General features: G+C 43.4%; 2 protein-coding genes across 2 annotated transcripts; one reads left to right on the forward strand and one right to left on the reverse strand.

The window, feature by feature from the left end:
* Positions 1-216: 216 nt before the first annotated feature.
* Positions 217-1,164, reverse strand: LOC140128601 (vomeronasal type-2 receptor 26-like). The gene has a single exon (XM_072150332.1). The coding sequence runs from the start codon at positions 1,162-1,164 to the stop codon at positions 217-219; it is 948 nt and encodes a 315-aa protein (XP_072006433.1).
* Positions 1,165-19,792: 18,628 nt separating this feature from the next.
* Positions 19,793-22,175, forward strand: LOC140113562 (cathepsin Z-like). The gene is given in 2 exon segments (XM_072132648.1): positions 19,793-20,024; positions 21,271-22,175. Coding segments are annotated over 2 exon segments (921 nt in total). The 5' UTR covers positions 19,793-19,802; the 3' UTR covers positions 21,970-22,175.
* Positions 22,176-22,747: the final 572 nt, after the last annotated feature.

The following is a 22,747-nucleotide window of genomic DNA, read 5'->3' on the forward strand; positions in this document are numbered from 1 at the left end:
CCAACAATAGCGCATTAGTAAAGCTAGAAACACAAGTGACAGGAGAACAGTAACACCAGCACCTGAAGGAAGAGAGTAGCAGGCACATGTGGAGTCCAAGGACGAATCCCAGCCCCTGATTGGTTTGGCAGTCACCAAAACACTCAGCTCCAAGATGAGAAACAAGAATGCACTGCCCACAGCTAAATGGTTTTAACAGACAAACTTTTGAAAGATTTATAAAGTATTTCTGTGTAACATGGATTCTTTCTTGTTCACCACCGGAAAGATAAGAATATTATAAACTTTAGGTAAAAACATGCAGAACAATATTCCTCCCCCTGAGGACAATATGGCAAATATCTCTACGATGACCATGTATTTCCCTCTGCTGCTCAGATAGGCCGGGATGGCACAGATCCAGACACTGCAGAACAGCAGCATGCTGAAGGTGATGTACTTGGCCTCATTATAGATATCAGGTAATGTCCTCACCATGAAAGCCAGAACAAAGCTCACAGCTGCCAGAAACCCCAAATAACCCAACATGAGGTAAAAGGCCAGGACAGAACCTTCATTACACTGGATGATGGTCTTCCCAGGATAATCCCGGTTATACTCCTGATATGGAGGAGACACTGACAACCAGATAACTGCATTCACAACCTGAATAGATGAACAGCCCAACACTACTGAGTAAGGAAGCTTCACCCCCACACACTTTCTCCATGGGCTGTCAGGTCTGGTGGCCTTGAAGGCGATGCAGACTATGATGGTCTTGGCCAGGACAGAAGACACAACGACTGTGAAGAAGATCCCGAAGAAGGTTTGTCGCAGCATGCAGGTCATATCCACTGGACGACCGATGAATAGAAACACACAGAGTAAGCTGAACATGAGAGAGCTCAGGAGGATGAAGCTGAGGGTCCGGTTATTGGCTCGGACAATGGGAGATTTCCAGAATAAAGTGAATATTCCCATCATAAATACAGGTAAAAGAGAAAGCAAAATGGACATGATGGAGAAGACCAAAGCAAGGACTTCTGTTTCATATGACAAAAAATCATAATCTCTGACAACACAAGAGTTTCTTCCCTCGTTCGGCCATTCATCTTCTGGACATTTCTGGCAATTTTCACTGTCTACGAAAAAAGATGACACCAGAACTGTGACTCTAGGGACCATCTATCAAACGTTATAACACTTAGTACCCTAGACCAATTGAATAGATAGATTGTTGTTAGCTACCAAAAGCTATTTATGTTATTGCCACTCAAAATTACTGTTGTTTTCAATTATTAATTACTGTTGAAAGTGCAATTATTCTAATCACAGGGGAATATCTCCTTTTTGGGGTTGAAATACTCTTCTGGCCTGTGTGTAATGTGTCCCTCAAGTTTACCAAATCAGTCCCTTTATATTGAGTTGCTGGATGACAGACTTCTTTTCCTGGGGGCCTTTACTGTAGGTGGCAGTGTCCAATGTGCAGGTTCTTATACTGTATAACACCTACCATTAACAAAAACAACTGTTGCCTAGTTGGGGCTGCGTAACTATTGGCTACATGGGCTGTATGACTATTGGCTTCATGACTGTTTCACTATCAAAAAAGGACTAGTATCTGCATAAATGTACATACACTACCCCAGTGCCTTAAAATAGTCATGTTCACTCATCTCTAATTATGAATACTATAAAATGAAGTGCACATGAGCTTTCCTGGGGATGCATTCCGGCCTGTGATAGGGAAGTGAGAGCTGGATATACAAATAGACCTGACTGGGTTCACTTATGGTTAAATGCGAATTACTGCACAAATTCTGAAAGCAAATGATATAGCCATGGATTGTGTACATGTTGGCCTCTGATTTTGGTATCAAACTATGGATATGCAACAGAACAATGGAAACAGTGTTTAAAGGATTGCCCAGTCTACAGAGAAGTGTGAACGGGTCATTGAAATAAATAGATGAAATAGATGAATATACGGGGAGAGAGTCTTATTCTTTTACAATTCTTTTGCACACATTGGGGGAGATTAATTTACCCTTCTCTGACAGTTTTGCTGTTTTGCCAACCAGCATGCCCCTTTGGGAGTGTTGGGGAAAGGAGTGGGAAGGGTGGATGGAAAAAGTAAAAAACTCTGCCTGGTCAGATGTGGCCTGCAGGTCCAACTGGCAGAGATTTTGCCTGTGTTAACTAAGAAGCCAGAGCCTCTAAGACAGGGGTAGGGAACTTATGGTTCGGGAGCCAGATGTGGCTCTTTGTTGGCTGCATCTGGCTCTCAGACAGATCTTTAATAAATAGTGATGCCTGCTGTGTGTGTCTTAGACTGATCACTGGACACAGGCAGCGATGTTACCACTGCCTACGTCCTCTGTTCGACCCAGGCGCCATCACCGCCATTGTCTAAGCCTGGGTCAAAGAGAATAGCGTGGGAGAGATGAGGAGCTGGCTGCAGGGAGCGCTGGTAAGTGAATATTCTTTTTTTTTTTTTTTTTGCTGCGACTACCTATCTACTGGGGAGTATGTACTGTGGCTTCCTATCTACTTGGGGGCATGTGCTATGGCTACCTATCTACTGGGAGTATGTGCTGTGGCTACCTATCTACTGGGGAGCATGTTCATGGCTCTCCCAGCCAAAAAGGTTCCTGACCCATGCTCTAAGAGGAAACGGGCACCTGACCATAAGAATGAATGAATTCCCCCATAATATTGCCTTTTTAAAAAATAGCTTTTTAAATATTTAACATCATAATTTACCAGCATGATTTGTGAATTCTCCTTCTGAGCATGGGATACAGTCATAGCAGCAGATATGATATCCTTCTCTAAGAACTTTCCGGGATCCAGATGGACATCTTTCACTGCATCGTGCTTTAGGAATCTACGTATAACACATTATGATCACATTAAAACCAACATTAATTTGCAGAAAAGAATATTAAATCATATTACAGGAGTCATGCTAATCAGAATATGAGTCTACAGAAATAAATTTTGTATATGCGCAACTATACACAAAATCCTTATGTTTAATCCACCAGGCACCTACTTAGTGGCCTTATTAGTGATCACCGCACACGTAGTAGTGCAAAAAAATATTTTAAAAAGTAACACCGTATGAGTCTAATTCAGCTTTCCCTCTGCTCTGCGTCAGTTCTGGCTTGGAGAGATGCAATTGTTGTCACTTCAATGCTCTCACCTTTATCTATGTTCAGAGGAAGCATATATATACTCGAGTATAAGCCGACCCGAGTAGAAGCCGAGACCCCTAATTTCAACACAAAAAACTGGGAAAAACTATTGACTCGAGTAGAAGCTGAGGGTGGGAAAAGCATTGGTGACAGCCTCCCCAGTATATAGCCAGCCAGCCCCCTGTAGCATATTACATACACAAATACACAATTCTCTCTGATTCAACGTCTCTCCTGTAACTCTGTAATGCAGGACAGTCAGTTGGGACAATACCTTTGGAGGCCCCCGTTCATTTACCCAAGTAGAGGCAAAATCCTACTGCGTATTCGTTCTCTCAGCGATCGTCCAACTGGAGTGGTTTGTTGCTCTCAAGGCTCAAGGTATGTTGCAGTGTAGGTTTTCGAGGCACAGAAACTACACTCTTCCCCCACCAGTTCCACTTGACTCCACAGAACACCAGTTCCACTCACCGACAAGAGGAGAAAGAATCGAAGCAGTGCAACAAGGTTTTTCAAATTTTTTTTTTATCTTTAATAGGTGTACTCACAATAGATCCGTTAAAAAACAAGCTTCATAAAAAAAGGGGATTGCACGTTCAGCAATGCCTGCCCGACTCAAGTTTCCGATCAGCAGCTTCTTCCGGGGCTTGCCCGTGTGTATGTGCTCTCGATCTTTATAGGTTCATATGGTTCATAATTAATCATTACAACATGACAATCCTCAAACTGTAATAGGACTAACATGAATTTTAGTGTTCATTACAATAAAAACCCACATATAAAAAATATAAAAATAAAATAAAGTAAAATACATCTCACTAACAAAAAAATTGCATCACCCATTAGAAAAATCCAGATTCACAATACCCTATCTAGTTGTCTTTACTTTCTGGTTCTTGATATCAGAAGGTAACTAACTATTATATCAAACGGAAAAATTCCAATAACAATGAATATTCTTACTCTATTTTAAAAATATTGAGGTGGTCATGTATTGTATTTCAGGGAAGGGAAATTCAGAAGAGGAATAGAGGATAAAAATAAGGAATAAAAGTATTACTATAGGAAACATTAAACTTCAAAATCTGCATTAAGCCCTAATGGGAGTAATGTTTTTAATTGAAAAATCCAAAACGATTTCCTCTGGCTTATCTTTTTCGCTAGGTCTTCTCCTCTCCAGTGGGGGGATACTCATTCAAGCCTGAAGAAGGAGGTACCTCTAGGGGTTTTATTATGATGTTTCACATAATGTGCAGATAAAGAATGGTCCAGTTTTCCTTTTTTAACCAGTTAAGGATCAAGCACTTTCCTGTTTTTTAATTTCCATTTTTCACTCCCCACCTTCAAAAATCTATAACTTTTTTATTTTTACACGTAAAGAGCTGTGTGATGGCTTGTTTTATGCATAACAAATTGCACTTCATAGTGATCATATTGAATTATCCATGCCATGTACTGGGAAGCAGGGAAAAAATTCCAAAGTGAAAATGGTGAAAAAATGCATTTTTGCCATTTTCTTCGGGCCTTGGCTATTATGGCTTTCACTAAGCACCCCAAATTACATGTCTCCTTTATTCTTAGGGTTGGTACAATTACGGGGATACCAAATTTGTATAGGTTTTATAATGTTTTCATACATTTACAAAAATTAAAACCTCCTGTACAAAATGTTTTTTTTTTTTATAAATTATGCCATCTTCTGTTTTTTTTTATACTTTGTTGTATGGAGCTGTGGGTGATGTCATTTTTTGTGACATTTCATATGTACAACCTTTTGATCAATTTTTATAGATTTTTTTTATATTTTTCAAAATTTTTCGGACACGTTGATACCTAATGTGTTTATGATTTTTACTGTTTTTTTATATTTATGTCAGTTCTAGGGAAAGGGGGGTGATTTGAAATTTTAGGTTTTTTTATTATAATTTTTTTTCTACTTTTTTTCTTTTTACTATTTTTCAGACTCCCTGGGGTACTTAAACCCTAGGTTGTCTGATCGATCCTATCTTATACTGCCAGTATATGGGGATTTTCTTCCTCATTCATTACAATGTGCCATCAGCATGGAGACGGATCGCTGCTCCCCGATGACGTCACGGGGAGCGACGATCCTAGGCAAGATGGCGGTTGCCGTCAGCTTTGCCGGCAGCGATCGCTGTGATAACACCCGCGATCGGTGCTGGCAATATGCAGCAAAGACTTACCGGCTATGGAGAGGGCTCAGCCCGTGAGCCATCTCCATGCAGTGGGACGCGACCGCCGCCGTGACTACACGGCGGGTGGTCGGGAACCAGTTAATGTTCCTAAAGTGTTCCCTCACCGGGTTTTCAGTTTTCTTATAGTCCTACCAACATATTTTAAACCACAAGGGCAAATAATCATATATACAACCCCACTAGTGTCACATGTGGCAAAGTGTTTTATATTAAAGGATTGTAGATTATTGGACGATGTAAAACTGTGAATGCCACCAGTGCATGATTTACCTGCGCTCCTACACACTGTGAGCATCTATAGAAGCCTTTATGTGCAGTCTCTGTGATGTGAGGGTTAATATTAATGCTACTATGTACAATGTGATCTCTTACATTTTTTGACCTACGGTGAACAACCTTTTGACCAAACTAAATTAAAAAAAAAAAAAAAAAAAAAACAGGACGTCCCATAGTAGCGGGCATTGAGCAGTATCGAGCAGGGTGTCAGAATACATTGACAAGTTTTTCCAATCCTTTGTAGGCGACACAGCTGCCTATTTAAAGTATTCAGGGGCCTTATTGGAAATTATTAAAAATACCACTGTGGATGAGAATACCATCTTATGCACCTGTGATGTCTCTTCACTATATACCTGTATACCACATCAACAAGGGGTCGATGCGATAGCTGAATTTTTAGATCGGGATCAGAAGGTCCTAGAAGAACAAAAAAAGTCTGTTGTTAATCTAATACAATTTGGATTAGAAAAAAAAACTATTTTTGGTTCGAGGGAATGTATTTTCTCCAGACATCAGGGGCGGCGATGGGGGCAAAATTTGCCCCCTGCTATGCCAATTTATACATGGCTACCTGGGAGAATAGGTATATTTTCAATAACAATCCATTTGGAGAAAACTTAAAATTGTATAAGAGGTATATCGATGATATTGTGATATTATGGCAAGGTCCGCAAAAGTCATTACCGAAATTCATTAGCAATATAAATGTAAATCATTTTAATCTTTCTTTTACTACAAATTTTAGTCATACTAATATTCAATTTTTAGATCTGGAACTAAATAAGGACAATAACAGTCTATATACAAGAACCTATTTTAAAGAAACTGACAAAAACATTTTGTCCCTTGGTTGAAAAATATCCCAAAGGAACAAATCAAGCGGATAGAAAGAAACTGTACAAGGAAGGAGGATGATGAAAAACAGTCTGCAGTATTGAAGGAGAGGTTTGTGGAAAGGAACTATAATATTAAAGATATTGATATTTCTAGAATATAGAAAAAATTGGCACATTTTAAAACATGACCCGGTTATAGGACATGCTTTAGCATATCCTAAGGTTGTTCGCCGTAGGTCAAAAAAATGAAGAGATCACATTGTACATAGTAGCATTAATATTAACCCTCACATCACAGAGACTGCACATAAAGGCTTCTATAGATGCTCACAGTGTGTAGGAGCGCAGGTAAATAATGCACTGGTGGCATTCACAGTTTTACATTGTCCGATAATCTACAATCCTTTAATATAAAACACTTGGCGACATGTGACACTAGTGGGGTTGTATAAATGATTATTTGCCCTTGTGGTGTGAAATACGTTGGTAGGACTATGAGAAAACTGAAAACCTGGTGAGTGAACACTTTAGGAACATTAAAAAAGGAAAGCTGGACCATTCTTTATCTGCACATTGGGGCAAATTTACTTACCCGGTCCGTTTGCGATCCAGCGGCACGTTCTCTGCGGTGGATTTGGGTCCGGCCCGGATTCATCAAGGTAGTTCCTCCGCCGTCCACCAGGTGGCGCTGCTGCGCTGAAAAGCATCCGAATGCCCTGAAATTCACCGAGCTGGACCAAGTGAAGGTAAGCGCGTCCCAAGCGACACTTTTATTGTTTTAAATGCGGCGTTTCTTCCGAATCCGTCGGGTTTTCGTTCGGCCACGAATCGGGGGGATTTCCGTCGTGTGCATGCCGGCACCGATGCACCACAATCCGATCGCGGGCGCCAAAATCCCGGGGCAATACAGGGAAAATCAGCGCAAATCGGAAATATTCGGGTAACACGTCGGGAAGACGCGAATCGGGCCCTTAGTAAATGACCCCCATTATGTGAAACATCATAATAAAACCCCTACCTCCTTCTTCAGTCTTGAACGAGTATCCCCCACTGGAGAGGAGAAGACCAAGGGAAAAAGATAAGCCAGAGGAAATTCTTTTAGATTTTTCAATTAAAAACATTACTCCCATTAGGGCTTAATGCAGATTTTGAAGTTAAATGTTTCCTATAGTAATACGTTTATTCCTTATTTTTATCCTCTATTCCTCTTCTGAATTTACCTTCCCTGAAATACAATACATGACCACCTCAATAGTTTTAATATAGAGTAAGAATATTCACTGTTATTGGAATTTTTCCGTTTGATATAATAGTTAGTTACCTTCTGATATCAAGAACAAGAAAGTAAAGACAACTAGATAGGGTATTGTGAATCTGGATTTTTCTAATGGGTGATGCAATTTTGTTTTTAGTGAGATGTATTTTACTTTATTTTTATATTTTTTTATATGTGGGTTTTTATTGTAATGAACACTAAAATTCATGTTAGTCCTATTACAGTTTGAGGATTGTCATGTTGTAATGATTAATTATGAACCAAATGAACCTATAAAGATCGAGAGCACATACACACGGGCAAGAACCGGAAGAAGCTGCTGAGGCGAAACTCAAGTCGGGCAGGCATTGCTGAACGTGCAATCCCCTTTTTTGTGAAGCTTGTTTTTTAATGGATCTATTGTGAGTACACCTATTAAAGATAAAAAATTTTAATAGTGAAAAAACTTGTGGTACTGGTGTTCTGTGGAGTCAAGCGGAACTGGTGCGGGAAGAGTGTAGTTTCCGAGCTGGAAGACCGAGCACCTACACTGCAACACACCTTGAGCCTTGAGACCAACAAACCACTCCAGTCGGACGAACGCTGGGAGAACGAATACGCAATAGGATTTTTCCTCTACTCGGGTAAATGAACGGGGGCCTCCAAAGGTATTGTCCCAACTGACTGTCCTGCATTACAGAGTTACAGGAGAGACGTTGAAGCAGACTGAATTGTGTATTTGTGGACGTTTTTAACTTGACAGGGTATTGGACTTTATCCCAATTTCTCTCTTTCGCCATCATAGTATATTTTTTGCGACCAATCTTTTTTTTCAAATAATTTATATATTTGTCCCTGTAGTATATAGTCTGCCATCCCCCAAAGTATAAAGCCTGCCCAGCCCCTGTAGTATACAGCCTGCCCAGCCCCTGTCGCATACAGCCAGCCCCTGCAGTATACACCCTGATAGCCCGTGTAGTATACAGCCTGCCCAGCCTCTGAAGTATACAGCCTGCCCAGCCCCTGTAGTATACAGCCTGCCCAGCCCCTGTAGTACACAGCCTGCCCAGCCCCTGTAGTGTACAGCCTGCCCAACCCCTGTAGTATACAGCCTGCTCAACCCCTGTAGTATACAGCCTGCCAGCCCCTGTAGTAGGAAAAAAAAATAACACTGTACTCACCTTTCTGATGTCCCCCGTGGATCCTCTTCTGTCTCCGGTGCTCCGGTGCCACCTCGGGTCCTTCGGTCCTCCTCAGATTCTTCCGCTCCTCTTTGGGACGTTCCGCTTGTCTTCGGGTCTTCGCACTCGGCCGGCACATAGAATGATGTCAGCCGCTTACCGACATCATTTTTTGTGAGCCACCGGCATTGCGAGGGGACCTGAAGAGGATCGGAACTTCCCGAAGAGGAGCCGAAGAGGAGCGGAACAACCCGAAGAGGATCCGAAGGACCCGAGGCGGCACAGTAGCATCGAACTAAGCATAGGACCTACGGGTGACGATGAAAAGGTGAGTTTTGACTTTATTTTTTTTCTTGACTCCAGTATAAGCCGAGTTAGGCTTTTTTGAGCACAAATTTTGTGCTGAAAAACTCGGCTTATACTGGAGTATATACAGTAATTATAAAATCAGGACGGATACCACCCTTAAACCTCCACCTACCCAATTATTTGCAATTGAACCAAAGCCACTCTATGCTCTATGGGACAATTGAACTTGAGACATTGTATGGGTCAAATGAAACCTACCATGAGGAATGTACCATCCAAAGTAAATCTGATAGTGGATTCCTCCTGATATTCTTTGCCTTTATCCTTTTTCATTTTTGCGATTTCCATTTTTTACTCATCTAACCCATCTTCAAAAATCTATAACTTTTTTATTTTTCCATGTAAAGAGCTGTGTGAGGATTCCTGGGGGCATGACCTGGCTATGCAGGAGTGAGGACGTTCTTGTCTCGCGCTCCCGCTTTTGCCCCATACGCTACCACACCACCAACTCCTAATAGGCATCAGAACAGTCAAATGGGGGAAGAAGGTGACAGAGACTTTCCCTGCGACACCCACCGTTGCAGCACCGGGGGTTGAGATGTTCTTCTGCCTGGATCCTCCTGCGGCCACTGCCGAGATGACCACCATGGCCTTTCAGACGAAATCGCATGTCACGCGGCATGGAGAAGAATATGGCACTTCACCACAGCCTCCACCACCCCTGAGTATGGAACTGACGGCTCCCTCATTGGCGGCTTCGCCATTGCCATCGTCCAGCGACAGGGGACAGGGAGAGCTGTGGCAGAGCGGCGCCTGGGCTCTACCAGAGGCACCCAAGGAGGAAATATCGGCCTCAGCCCGCACAGAGGGGCCAGCCACAGTGAGTAGCCCATGTGGGCCTAGAAATGGAGACTGCTCCACAGGGCCCTAACAAATGCGGTGGCCCTCTAACGAGGCTCCTCCATCCAAGGTCCTCCAGCACATACACCCCAAACATTCAGAACAGGGGTGGGGGGGGCAGGTAGTTCACAACCCTATCACTATCTCTGATTTTTTATGCTCTTACTACGATGAACTTTACAACATTCAGGGCCTATACAAGGTTATGACCCCGGGACAACTCCAGGCAAAAATCGATGCATATATAGCAGAAACAGCTCTTCCTTGTTTGGGTGGGGAGGATAGAGGGTCCCTCGAGGAAAACCTTACCGAGCCAGAGCTCTTAGAGGTAATAAAACTAACCCCAGCAGGGAAATCCCCTGGACCGGACAGGTTTACACCACTAAAACTCTCCGTCAGGAACCAGTCCCCTTTCTAACTAGGGTTTTCAACAGGCTCTCCTCATGCTCCCCCTTCACATGACAGTCCCTTAGGGCCTCCATATCAGTTATCCCTGAGCCGGGGAAAGACCACACGCCATGTGCCAATTATCACCCTATTCTCTAATCAATGTGGATGTAAAACTATACTCAAAGCTCTTGGATAACCGGCTGGGCGCCATCCTACCCTCGGTTATCCATGGGAACTAGGTGGGCTTCCTACGGGGAGGGGAGGCCCGGGACAACACCAACAAGACTCTACTCTCTCAGGCCAAGACCACAAAGCGCCTGCTATGCCTGCTTTTAGTGGATGCAGAAAAGGCCTTTGACCATGTGTAATGTGGGTTTCTTTGGACAGGCCTGAACCAACTTGGGTCCACGAATCATAGGATTGATCAAAGCTCTCTATGCAGCCCCCATGGTGCAGGTCAGAACTAATGGGTTCTCCTCCACACCGTTCCCGATTAAAAATGGAACCGTCAGGGTTTCCCCCTCTCTTCACTCTTCTATATTACTGTTATGGAACACCTGGCTGTAGCCTGGTGTGGAAATCCCAGTGTACACGACCTCTAGGTGGGGTCCAAACAATACAAGGCCACCATCTATGCAGACGACTTGCTTCTCTACATGTCACAGCTCCAGGTCTCCTTCCCATCCATCCTTGCGGAATTCACCTGTCTTGGCCTCCTTAGTAACTTCAAAGTTAACCTCTCCTAATTGGTATCCCTAAACGTCTCCCTCCCCAAGGCAGAGGCATCTCACCTGGAGTCCCGATTCCCCTTTAAATGGCAGAGATCCCATATTTGTTATCAGGGGATAGACATCCCAGCAGACCTCTCACGACTTTACAGCCTTAATTACAAGGACTTCTGGACTGCACTATAGGGGACATGGCTAGATATCATAATAGCAACCTGTCTTGGCTCGGGCGTATTAACGTCCGAAAAATGGATGTAATGCCCCGTTTCCTATACCTATTTCACACATTACCGATCCGCCCCTGGTTATTTCTTTACCAGCCTTCGCTCAGCCTTTCGGTGGTTCGCTGGGGGGGGATTGGTTGTTTGCGACGAGCCGGATCAGCTATGCTATCCTGGCCAGACCCAAAACTGCAGGGGGAATAGGCCTCCCAGACCCCAAACTGTATCATTCGATGACCATACTCATGCGTCTCATCGACTGGCACTATCATAGGGCATACAAACAGTGGGTATCCCTAGAGACAGACCTCACTCACCCTCGTCTTCGGACTATCCCGTGGCTATTACCGACCCAACGACCAGCAGGATTTACACACTCTATCTTTTCACCATACTTTATCCATGACTGATTGGACTGATTGGCGTCTGGGGACTCCCTGGTCAGACTGAGGGGCCCTCTTACCCCCTATTTAACAATTCAGTCCGGGGCTGGGGAAATTTTTTTACTGGGAGGTAGACACGGACACCATATGGGAGGGGTAATGAAAGGAGCCACTCTGCCCATAATGGACACTTTACTAGTCTCCAACCCAGACGCCTTCCTGTCCTGGATGGAATACCAGCAGTTGACATCGTATGTCAACATGGACTCTGAATACATATTTGGGGCATCCACTACTGCCCTAGAGACTCTCATCGAGCTCCCATCCATGTGCTATCACAGCTGTATGCTATCTTGCTTACTGAACCCCGGGGGAACCCAGGGTTCATGGCGGCCTTGGAAACAGAGCTGTCAACTACCCTCACTGAAGCCCAGTGGGGAAAAAGCCTTTTTATTCTCCCACAAACTGCCTCTACCTTGCAGTGCGCAGGAGAGAAATTATAAGATCCCCTTGCGATGGTACAGGTGTCCCCCTCATACTTCACAGAATCTACCCAGGAGTCTCGGAGATCTGCTGATCGGGCGGTGGGATCCATCCTACACATCTGGTGGAGCTGCTTGGTGATTCAGGTCTTCTGGCAAATGGTGTTTGACACCTACAGCAAGGTTTTTGGTAAAACTGTACAGTTCAGCCCATAGGTCGCTCTCCTTCCGGTGTTGCCAGGCACCATCTCCTACATCATCAAAAAGGCCTCTTTCACCACTTCCTTGCAGCTGCAAGGATGGTGATCCCTTGGCATTGGAAGAACCCACACCCACCTTCTACAATTGAGTGGATACAGGAGCTCCAATATATACGAAGGATGGAGGAGCTGGAGGACGAAGACTCTCCGGACCCAGGTAAAGCAAATATGGCCTGGGCTCCCTGGGAGGAATATCAATTAACCCCTGCCTTTCAGGAATTATTTATCTAAAACTATAGAGAGCTGCGCTTGCGCAATGTTGGTTACGTATACTAGAGAGTTGATTGGAAAGCTGCTCCATACTTCCGTCCCCCTCCATTTCCTCCTTCCGTCCTTGTCTTTTTTGTCTAGTTTCATCACTTCTGTCTTCCCCTGTCTGATATAGTTACTACTTCATTTGCAAAAGGGGTGCAGGAACTTTCTGTTATGATTCAAGTGTCAAATTGTTTCAGACCATTCTTACGTACTATCGTGCTACTGTTATGCTCATGTGTTATGTTCCTGTGAGACCAGCCCTCATTTTTCAGAAGCAATTTTTATTTTTGTAATTGTTGCCTATTTCTTTCTTTAAATAAATGTGGATTAAACATAAAGAGCTGTATGACTGCTTGTTTTCTGCGTAATAAATTGCACTTCAAAATGGTGGTATTTAATATTCCATGTCGTGTACTGTGAAGCGGCAAAAAAATTCCAAATGCAGTGAAAATGGTGAAAAATGCATTTGCACCATTTTCTTGTGAGCTTGGATTTACTGTACTCCCTGAATGACAAGTCTACTTTATTCTTTGGGTCGGTATGATCATGGGGATACCAAATTTATATAGATTTTATAATGTTTTAATACATTTAAAAAAATGTAAACCTCCTTTACAAAAAAAAATTCATTTGCCGTTTTCTAGCACTAATAACTTTTTCATACTTCAATGTACGGAGCTGTGTGTGGTGTCATTTTTTCCCCGACTTTTGATGACGTTTTCAATGCTTCCATTTTCAGGACTGTACGTCCTATTATCACTTTTTATTTAATTGTTTTTGTTTTTCAAAAAGACGTTGAGCGCTATTTTTTCCGTTTCGGGGTTAAATGTCAGATAAAACTGTTATTGCCATATATTTTGATAGATTGGACATTTTAGGATGCGGTGATACCTAACATGCTTATGATTTTAACTGTTTATTTATATCAGTTCTAGGGAAAGGGGTGTGAATTGAATTTTTTGGTTTATTAAATTTTTTTAAAACTTTTTTTTTTACTATTTTTCAGACCACGTTGGGTATTTTAACTCCGTGCCGCTGAAGCCACTTTTCACCTTCCTGACACGGCCCTATTTTTCAAATCTGACATGTATCCATTCATATGGAGATAACTTTGGAACGCTTTAATATACCCAACTGATTTGGAGATTGTTTTTTCGTGACACGATGGGGGTCATTTACTAAGGGCCCGATTTGCGTTTTCCCGACGTGTTACCCGAATATTTCCGATTTGCGCCGATTTCCCCTGAATTGCCCTGGGATTTTGGCGCACACGATCGGATTGTGGCGCATCGGCGCTGGCATGCACGCGACGGAAATCGGGGGGGGCGTGGCTGAACAAAAACCTGACGGATTCGGAAAAACCGCCGCATTTAAAAAACAAAAATGTGTCGCGGAGCTTGCACTTACCTTCACTCAGCCCAGCAAGGTGTATTCCAGTGCGTTCCGGGGAGCTTCAGCGCAGCAGCGCCACCTGGTTGGCGGAGGAACTACCTTAATGAATCCCGGCAGGACCCGAATCCATCGCAGAGAACGCGCCGCTGGATCTCGAATGGGCCGGGTAAGTAAATCTGCCCCATTGTAATATATGTTAAATGAAAAATTTGGGTGATAACTTTTGCAGTTGGTTATGAAAAAAATGGAAATTTGGTGAAAATTTTGAAAAAAATGCTATTTTCAAATTTTGAAAATGTCTACTTTTCAAGCAGATTGTCAAACCCCCCCCCCCCCAAAATAACTTAATAAATAACATTTACCTAAAGTCTTCTTTATGGTAGCATGATCTTTTAAGCATCTTATATCTTTTCTTAGGAAGATAGGACTATACAAGTGAATTTTCAGATTTTTGTGAAAATTGAAAAAATCTATGTTTTGAGGGACTAGATAAGTTTTCTGTGACTATGACAGGCCTATATAAGAGAAAAACTCCTTTAATGACCCCATTTTAGAAACTGTACCCCTCAAAGAATGTAGAACAACTTTTATGAAATGTGTTAACCATTCAATTGTTTTACAGGAGTTAAAGCAAAATCAATTAATTTTTTTTAACTAAATTAATTTATTTTCCAAAAAATCTACACACCCTCGGTGGATAAAATACCAAAATGCTCCACAAAGATTAATACCCAATTTCTTTTCAGTATGCCAATGCCCAATATGTGGTGGTACACTGTATTTATGTTACCATGATACATTTGGAGAGCCCCTGAAGTACCTTTACAGTGAAAACCTCCCAAATGGACCCCACTTTGGAAACTACACCCTTAAAAGATTTTACCAAGGTGTATAATGACCTAGAAACAAACCCAGAGAGAATAACAGGAAGGCGCTCTTTGAGGCACACACAGAGATGATGTGCCAATGATAATTTCTTTATGTATATGAAGATCGCAACACGTTTCAGCTCCGGACCGGAGCCTTTGTCAGGTATAACCTGATATATAAGGTGTATAATGAGCATTTGGACCCCACATGTGTTCAAAAATTTGGGCTGAAACATGAAAAAATTTAATTTTTCCATCAAAAATTCAATTTTTCCCCAATTTTTGGGCGTCCTTGAGTGGCAAAAAGAGAAATTGCTCCAAAGAAGTAGTTCAACCATTTCTCCTGAACACGGAAATACCCCACATGTGGATATAAACTTCTGCAGGGACACACAGCAGGACTTGGAAGGGAAGAAGTAGTGTGTGGCCGGGTTTATGGTGATGAAATGTACCAGGGCAGATGGGTATATGGAGGTGGCAACCAGGGTAAAGAAATTATAACTGAAATGCAGGTGAATGATAGATTCTGAAGCACTCTTTCATGCAGAGGCCAGGTTTTTCAGGACAGGTGTCACATTGATAAATTGAGAAAGATTGGCATCTTTTTTGTGCCCTTCCTCGTCCTTTAGTTTGGGGTACCTCGCCAGGGAAATGTTGCCTGGAACAATACCGGGGGCTTCAGAAGTACTGGGTCCTTCTTTATGACCAAATAAGAGGGCCTTGATCACCGCTTCTTGAAAGTAAAGAAATAATACAGCATGACCTGCACATTGGTATAGCACATATGAATTATACAGTGCCATCTTTACGGCTGTGCACGGGCAGCTTTTTGTACCATATCTTTGTTTTCCGTAGGGCGCTGTATGGCTTCAGCACTCGGTCTGACAGATCAGCTCCACCCATGTATTTATTGTAAGCCAGGATGCAGTCTGGCTTGGGAGCAGTGGTGGTGGTACCTTGTACAGGGGTGGTGGTCCGGGTGTCTCTATGAATTGTTGTCAAAATAAGGACATCCCTTTTGTCCTTATACTTGACCAACAGCATGTTCTCACGGCAAAGATCCCTCATATCCCCTTTTCTTAGTGGTTGAGTTATCAGGGTCCTAGGGAGGCCGCATGGTACAGTGCCCCTGGAAATGAGGGACTTGAAGACTGGTATAAAAGTTATCCACATACAGGTGGTAACCCTTATCCAGCAGTGGGTGCACCAGATCCCAGATAAGCTTCCAAGTAACTCCTAGGACATGGGGGGCATTCTGGGGGGGCTGATTTGTTTGTCTTTTCCCTCATAAACCCTAAATCTGTGGGTGTACCCTGTGGTACTCTCGCACATCTTGTACATTTTAATTCCATACCTTGCCCTCTTGCAGGGCAGGTATTGGCGTATTCTAAGTCTTCCTTTATAATGTACAAGTGACTTGTCTAGACAAATGAATTTTTCAGGGGTGTAGGCCTCAAAAAACTTGGTGTTAAAATGATCAAGGATTGGCCTAATTTTGTGGAGACGGTCAAATGACTGGTCGCTTTGAGGTGGGCACTGCGAATTGTCGCTGTAGTGTAATAATTTTAGAATGGCCTTAAAGTCATTACTGTGCGGTATATACGAGTAATGTAGAAAATATCAGAACTCCAATACTGCCTTATCTCAGGTTTTTTGACAATGCCCGTATGAAGCACAAGACCCTAAAATTTCATCTACAGGGGTCCACCTAGAAAATGATGAAGTTGGGCATACAAATTTGTTTGTACTACCACCAAATTCACAAGATCCTCAGAGAAAAAGACTTTTAAAAAGTCAATTTCTGTGAGACTTTCTGTCTCAAAATTAATTCCTGAACTGAACAAATTCAGGAATTTGAGGCTCATAATTATCAGGGGGTGGGATCCATTCAGGGTCACTTGGGGGCTGGGGAACAACCTCAACCATTGCCCTGGGACACCTTCTGGAGGGCCGCTCATCACCGGATGAGGAGGAAGAGGAGGATGGGAAATAGAGGAAAGTGGCATCTTCCCCATCTGAATCAGTATCGGAGGCAACTAAGGCATATGCCTCCTCTGCTGAAAAGGTTCTTGGGATGAATGAGACATTGTTTATTTGGAGTGTGTGTGTAAATGTTGTGCTTCAACACGTGTAAAAACTTTATTCAAGGGGGCGTGTATGTTGTGATTCAACACGTGTAAAAACTTTATTCAAAGGAGCGTGTATGTTGTGATTCAACACGTATATGAGAACCAATAACATTGTAGTTAAAAAAGAAAGACGACCTGTGTACTTTCAAAAAAACTGTAGTAGAAAAAGTTACTACAGTAAAAAAAAGTAACTTTTATCCTCCAGTACCAAAAAAGATGCTACGACAAAAAATTGAGCAGATAGTGATCAGCAAAATGTCACTGATCAGCGCTTAGTTGTCGCAGCACACACAAGAAAAAAAACTGCCCAAAAAAGAGCACAGGCACTGACCAGTGAAGTTCAGCACTGATCAGCGGCTGGCGGTTTGCAGAACGCACACAGGGGGGTGCGACTGCTACAAAACTGCAAAAAGGAGGAAAAAAATGCTTTTGTACTAAAAAATGAACAGAGATACAAGCAAATGCTCAGCAGTCACAGGATCCACACACCATAAAAAATTATGCGCAAAAAAGAGCACAGACACTGACCAGTGAACTTCGCCACTGATCAGGGACTGGCGGTTTTCAGAATGCAAGCAGAGAGCTGCGAGTGCTACAAAACTGGCAGAAAGAGAAAAAAAGTGACCAAAAAAAGAGCACGGAGGCTCAAAGTCGCCACACGCACAAAGGGAGGGAAGAGGAGGGATAGGGACAGGGATCATTACGCTGCGACTGCTGTATGCAAAAAAGAAAAGACAACAGTGTTCAGTACTTTGAATCTCCCCCCACAGATCCGATTGGTTGGTCAGTACAGACCAACCAATCAAATCAATCAGGGAGGTGGCATGATGCCACCTTGTCATCAAGAAGGGGAGGGGGATGGAAGGGGGGGCAAGAAGAGAGGGCACAAGGGAAGATGGCTGTCACATCCTTCACATAATATGCATTGATCCGATCATTCAGTCACTACTGACTGACCGATCGGATCGATCTGGGAGGTGGCAGGATGCTACCTCTATTCTTTGACCCATGGTGGTGTTCCGGTGTTGTGTACTGTCTTTTCACTTACTGTCCCTCCATTCTGCCTGGGGCTGGTAGGGGGGTGGGGTTGGAGGTGGCACTACATGGCACCACCCCCAGAAGACATCACGCCATCTTCCCTGGCATGCACCTCGGCGGCACCAATCGTGATCAGACATGTCTGTACAGACCAACAGATCGAATCGCTCAGGAGGGTGGCACAATGCCACCTTTGCCACCTGGCAGAAATAGGTAAACAGTGCTTCCAAGCACAGCATTGACAGCACCTCCTTCTATGCTGTGTAAATGCTAATGCAGCGTCTTTTAATTATTTTATTGCTGCAATAGGCTGGTCTCAATTGACCAGCTGATAGCTGCGATCGTGGGCATGGGGGGTGGGGTTACACCCCCGGGTCTTAGAGGGGAGATGCCCTGCTGCCCTTGATCACTGTGTTTGTAGATACAGTGATCGTTACAATTCACGATGTAATAGTACTGCAAAATGCGGGAACTCGCCTTCCGTCATGCAGTACTATTATGTCAAATGTCGGGAAGGGGTTAAGCCTAGGTTGTCTGATTGATCCTACTATATACTGCCATACTACAGTATATCAGGATATGGGGATTTACAACATCATTAATAACAATGTTCTAATGAAAGTCATAGCATCTGATCATTGCCCTTGATGACGTCCCAGGGGCGGTGATCAAATCCGATATGGATGTTCTAAAGAACTGCTGGGATTTAAATGCCAAAGGCATTTGCATGGTTATCACTAGTGATTGGTGCCAGCACTGATCACAGGTGTTACCGGTGGGTGTTTGCTGCAATATGCAGCAAACAACCACCTTGCATGGAGAAGGCTCAGGCTGTGAGCCCTCCTCATGCATCGGGAGCTGCCGTGTGACATACGATTACATAAATTACTTACAGGCTACTGAGGCGTGGAGTAGCCTTGCAAAGCACTGGTCATCACTGAGTGCTTCATTAGCCTTTCATGTTCTGCCTCCTATTAGGTCATCCATGTGCTCCTCTTCATTCTCACACTTGTGCACAAGAGCCAGACCTGCAACCAGCTACTATAGCCCAGAATGCATCACATCTGCGCCAAAACAACGTCAAACATAGACCAAAAAAAACAATGATAAATGACCCCGACTATTCTTTAACATTGACTGGAGATTTTCCAGTGACTTTGTGTGGCTTCAGGATAAAATTACAGCACAGATCAACATGGTGCAGGTTAAGTATTCACAGTACAGGTCCAGCTACTGGGTTTAGTCTCGGTATGTGGAGGACTTTTGGTAAAATCAAGATCTCTGATATGACAGAGGAGTAGGTCGGCTGTTGGTGATGCCTAATATTTAGCAATGATGTCAAATTATCTTTAACATGTACAAACTTTAAAGAGAACATAATAAACATACATTTGTAATAAGGATTAAATACTTTTAATTATAAATAATTTGACCCTCTAGAAGACATTTTTAATTCTGATGAAACCTTTCTAGTAACCTACCTGGGTCCTTCCTGCCAGTCACATGAGAGATCTTCTGTTCTCCACCATGTACAGATACATCCTGCTTCTCCTCCTCATCTCCTGGGATCATGGGGGGCTTTACTATCAGGAGGGTCAGCACTGCTACAAACCAGTGACCAGGGGCAACTTTGGTGTAAGGAACTACCCACGTCCGTATGAATATATTCCTGTAGATAGTCTGCCAAAAGTCTGGGACTGGCGTGACATCAACGGGACCAGCTATGTTAGCTTGAAATAACAAAAAGAGTTGTGGACATTCGACTGAGTCCAAATTTCAATAATATTTACAAAAAAGGCCGTTAGACCTCACTGAGACTCATTAGTCGTTAAAACTTCACTTTTATTCATATTTATACTAAAAAAGGGTTGTAATCTTCAACCACTTTAATGAAATTTTCAACTTGGACAATTGTCTGGCTTATATTAAAATTATGCAGACCATCGTGGAGACTTTATTGTGTGGTACAACCCAAAACTAGGAAGACTATCTTTAGAAACAACACAGGATCTTGATATATATACTTCAAGGGCCACCAGATGTCAGTATTGTGCTGTTAGTTTGGCATTGATCGTCAGTTTTATTTTGTTGACGGTGAAGCTACAATGTTGCAGCTCTCAATTATAACACTTTACCCAATATCAATTTCTTAGATCCTCTCATATGTCATCTAACACACGCACATAATTCTGGTGTGACTACCTTGAAAGCATGTATAATCTCATGCCCAGTGCTCTACTTCGAAGTGAGCCAGCACTTGTATTATTTGCAGTTGCTATTCACTGCCAGTCAAATGGCTACACTTCAAAGGTAGTTGAGATCCTATGTATCCGGTTTTCAATTCTATCGTCTCATTGATCCTATGTTAGTCTATCCCTAGTAGTCATTCGGTCACTTGGTTTCACACACACACTTTATCTGCTAACTAAAAGTTTGTTCACACTAACGCCCCCCCGACATGTTTCGCCACATTAGTGGCGTCCTCAGGGGTGCCGGGGCTAGAGTGTGCTCTCCCGAGCCAGGTTCCGGTTTATAACACCTCCGTTTGTGTCGTCACTGTGTTGTCACTATTTCCTCCCCTCATTTCTGACCTGTAGCAACCGTTGTTGCAAATAGGTTAGCCTATCAGTAACGGAGAGCGGAGTGGGTGAGGGCATGATCACACGCCCCCCCAAAGGAGTCATCCAATGTCTCCGCTCTCAAACCGCCCATTCTAACCTTCCAGCTGACGTGCGCACCTTCTGACGCGCGTGCGCGAAAACTTTGAAGAATTAATGAGTGAATGGTTTTTATGCGCACGCGCGAGGTGCGACTAAAAATTTTTATGGCGCGCGTGCGCAAGAGCTTGACAATACCAAGTACTAAATGGTTTGATATGTGCGCACGCGCAAAAACTTGGAGTTTCGCAACTAGAGCTAGCCAATATGCGCACACACAGGAACTTGAGGTATGGTAACTAGAGTCCATCTAGCTACGCTATGTTAGCTTGACACGGAACCAGCATATCCCACAGTACTGTGGATCGTGCTGGGCACATGGTAGTACCAGTGCGATGGCCGATCGGATAAATATAAAGAGAAAAGCAGCGTGGCCATCAGCATACCTGTCTGTGCAGAACGTGATTGACTGTGGAGAGGCAGGATCCTGTGAGGGTGGTGACCACGGAGGAGTGTGGGAGTATGCCAACAAGCATGGCATCCCACATGAGACCTGTAACAACTACCAGGCAAAGGACCAGGAGTGCAACAAGTTTAACCAGTGTGGTACCTGCACAACATTTAATAAATGCTTCTACCTCTCCAACTACACTCTATGGAGAGTCGGTGACTTTGGCATGGTCAGCGGGAGGGAAAAGATGATGGCTGAAATCTACAAGAATGGACCCATCAGTTGTGGAATAATGGCTACAGAAAAGCTTGATGTCTATGCTGGAGGGCTGTATGCAGAGTAGCAGCCAAACCCGATGGTGAATCACATTGTATCAGTAGCTGGATGGGGCCTGGACGAAAATGGAGTAGAGTACTGGGTGGTGCGCAACTCCTGGGGAGAGCCCTGGGGTGAGAATGGCTGGCTGCGTATAGTGACAAGCAAATACAAAGGAGGTCAGGGAGCAGACTATAACCTGGCCATTGAAGAGGACTGTGTTTATGGAGACGTAATTGTCCCATGATGATGCAGTCATCTGACAACTAGTATTGACGCAAAAAACAGGAGCTGCAGTTACCGCCTTGCCAATAATGACAATCACTGTACAGATCAGAAGCTGCTTACAAGCCCAAAAGAATCACAGCATTTTACAGAAGCCAATCTGCAAGATTTTCTGACAGTGCCCAGACCACAATGCCAACAAGACATCTTTTATAATCTATGACTATGCTGACTGGGCGGCACGGTGGCTGAGTGAATAGCACTTCTGCCTTGCAGCACTGGGGTCCTGGGTTCGAATCCCACCCAGGTCAACATCTGCAAAGAGTTTGTATGTTCTCTCCGTGTTTGCGTGGGTTTCCTCCGGGTACTCCGGTTTCCTCCCACACTCCAAAACATACTGTTAGGTTGTTTAGATTGTGAGCCCCATGGGGACAGGGACCAATTTGTCATGCTTTTGCAGCGCTGCGTAATCTGTGTGCGCTATATAAATAAAGAATTATTATTATTACCTGCCCGTGTTTCCATGTTATTAGCCTTGGAGTGATATGGAGCTTCTTCTTTTCGGGAAGTGATGCATCAAATCTTCCGACAGATGTTCTAGATACTAAGTCACCCCTATTATGAGTTCCCACCACCCAGTTCCTTATATCTAGTGGTGTCATCCAATCTCCGTTCTCATTTAAATAATTCCTTTCTTCCTTTATGTAGCGAGTCAGCTGTAAGAGATCAGGGTAATGGTAATGGCACCGGGTAATTCCAATCCTTCAATCACTAGAATTACACATGCAGCAGATTATAAG

The sequence above is a fragment of the Engystomops pustulosus genome, chromosome 1 (genome assembly GCF_040894005.1).
Source record: "Engystomops pustulosus chromosome 1, aEngPut4.maternal, whole genome shotgun sequence".
NCBI lineage: Eukaryota > Metazoa > Chordata > Amphibia > Anura > Leptodactylidae > Engystomops > Engystomops pustulosus.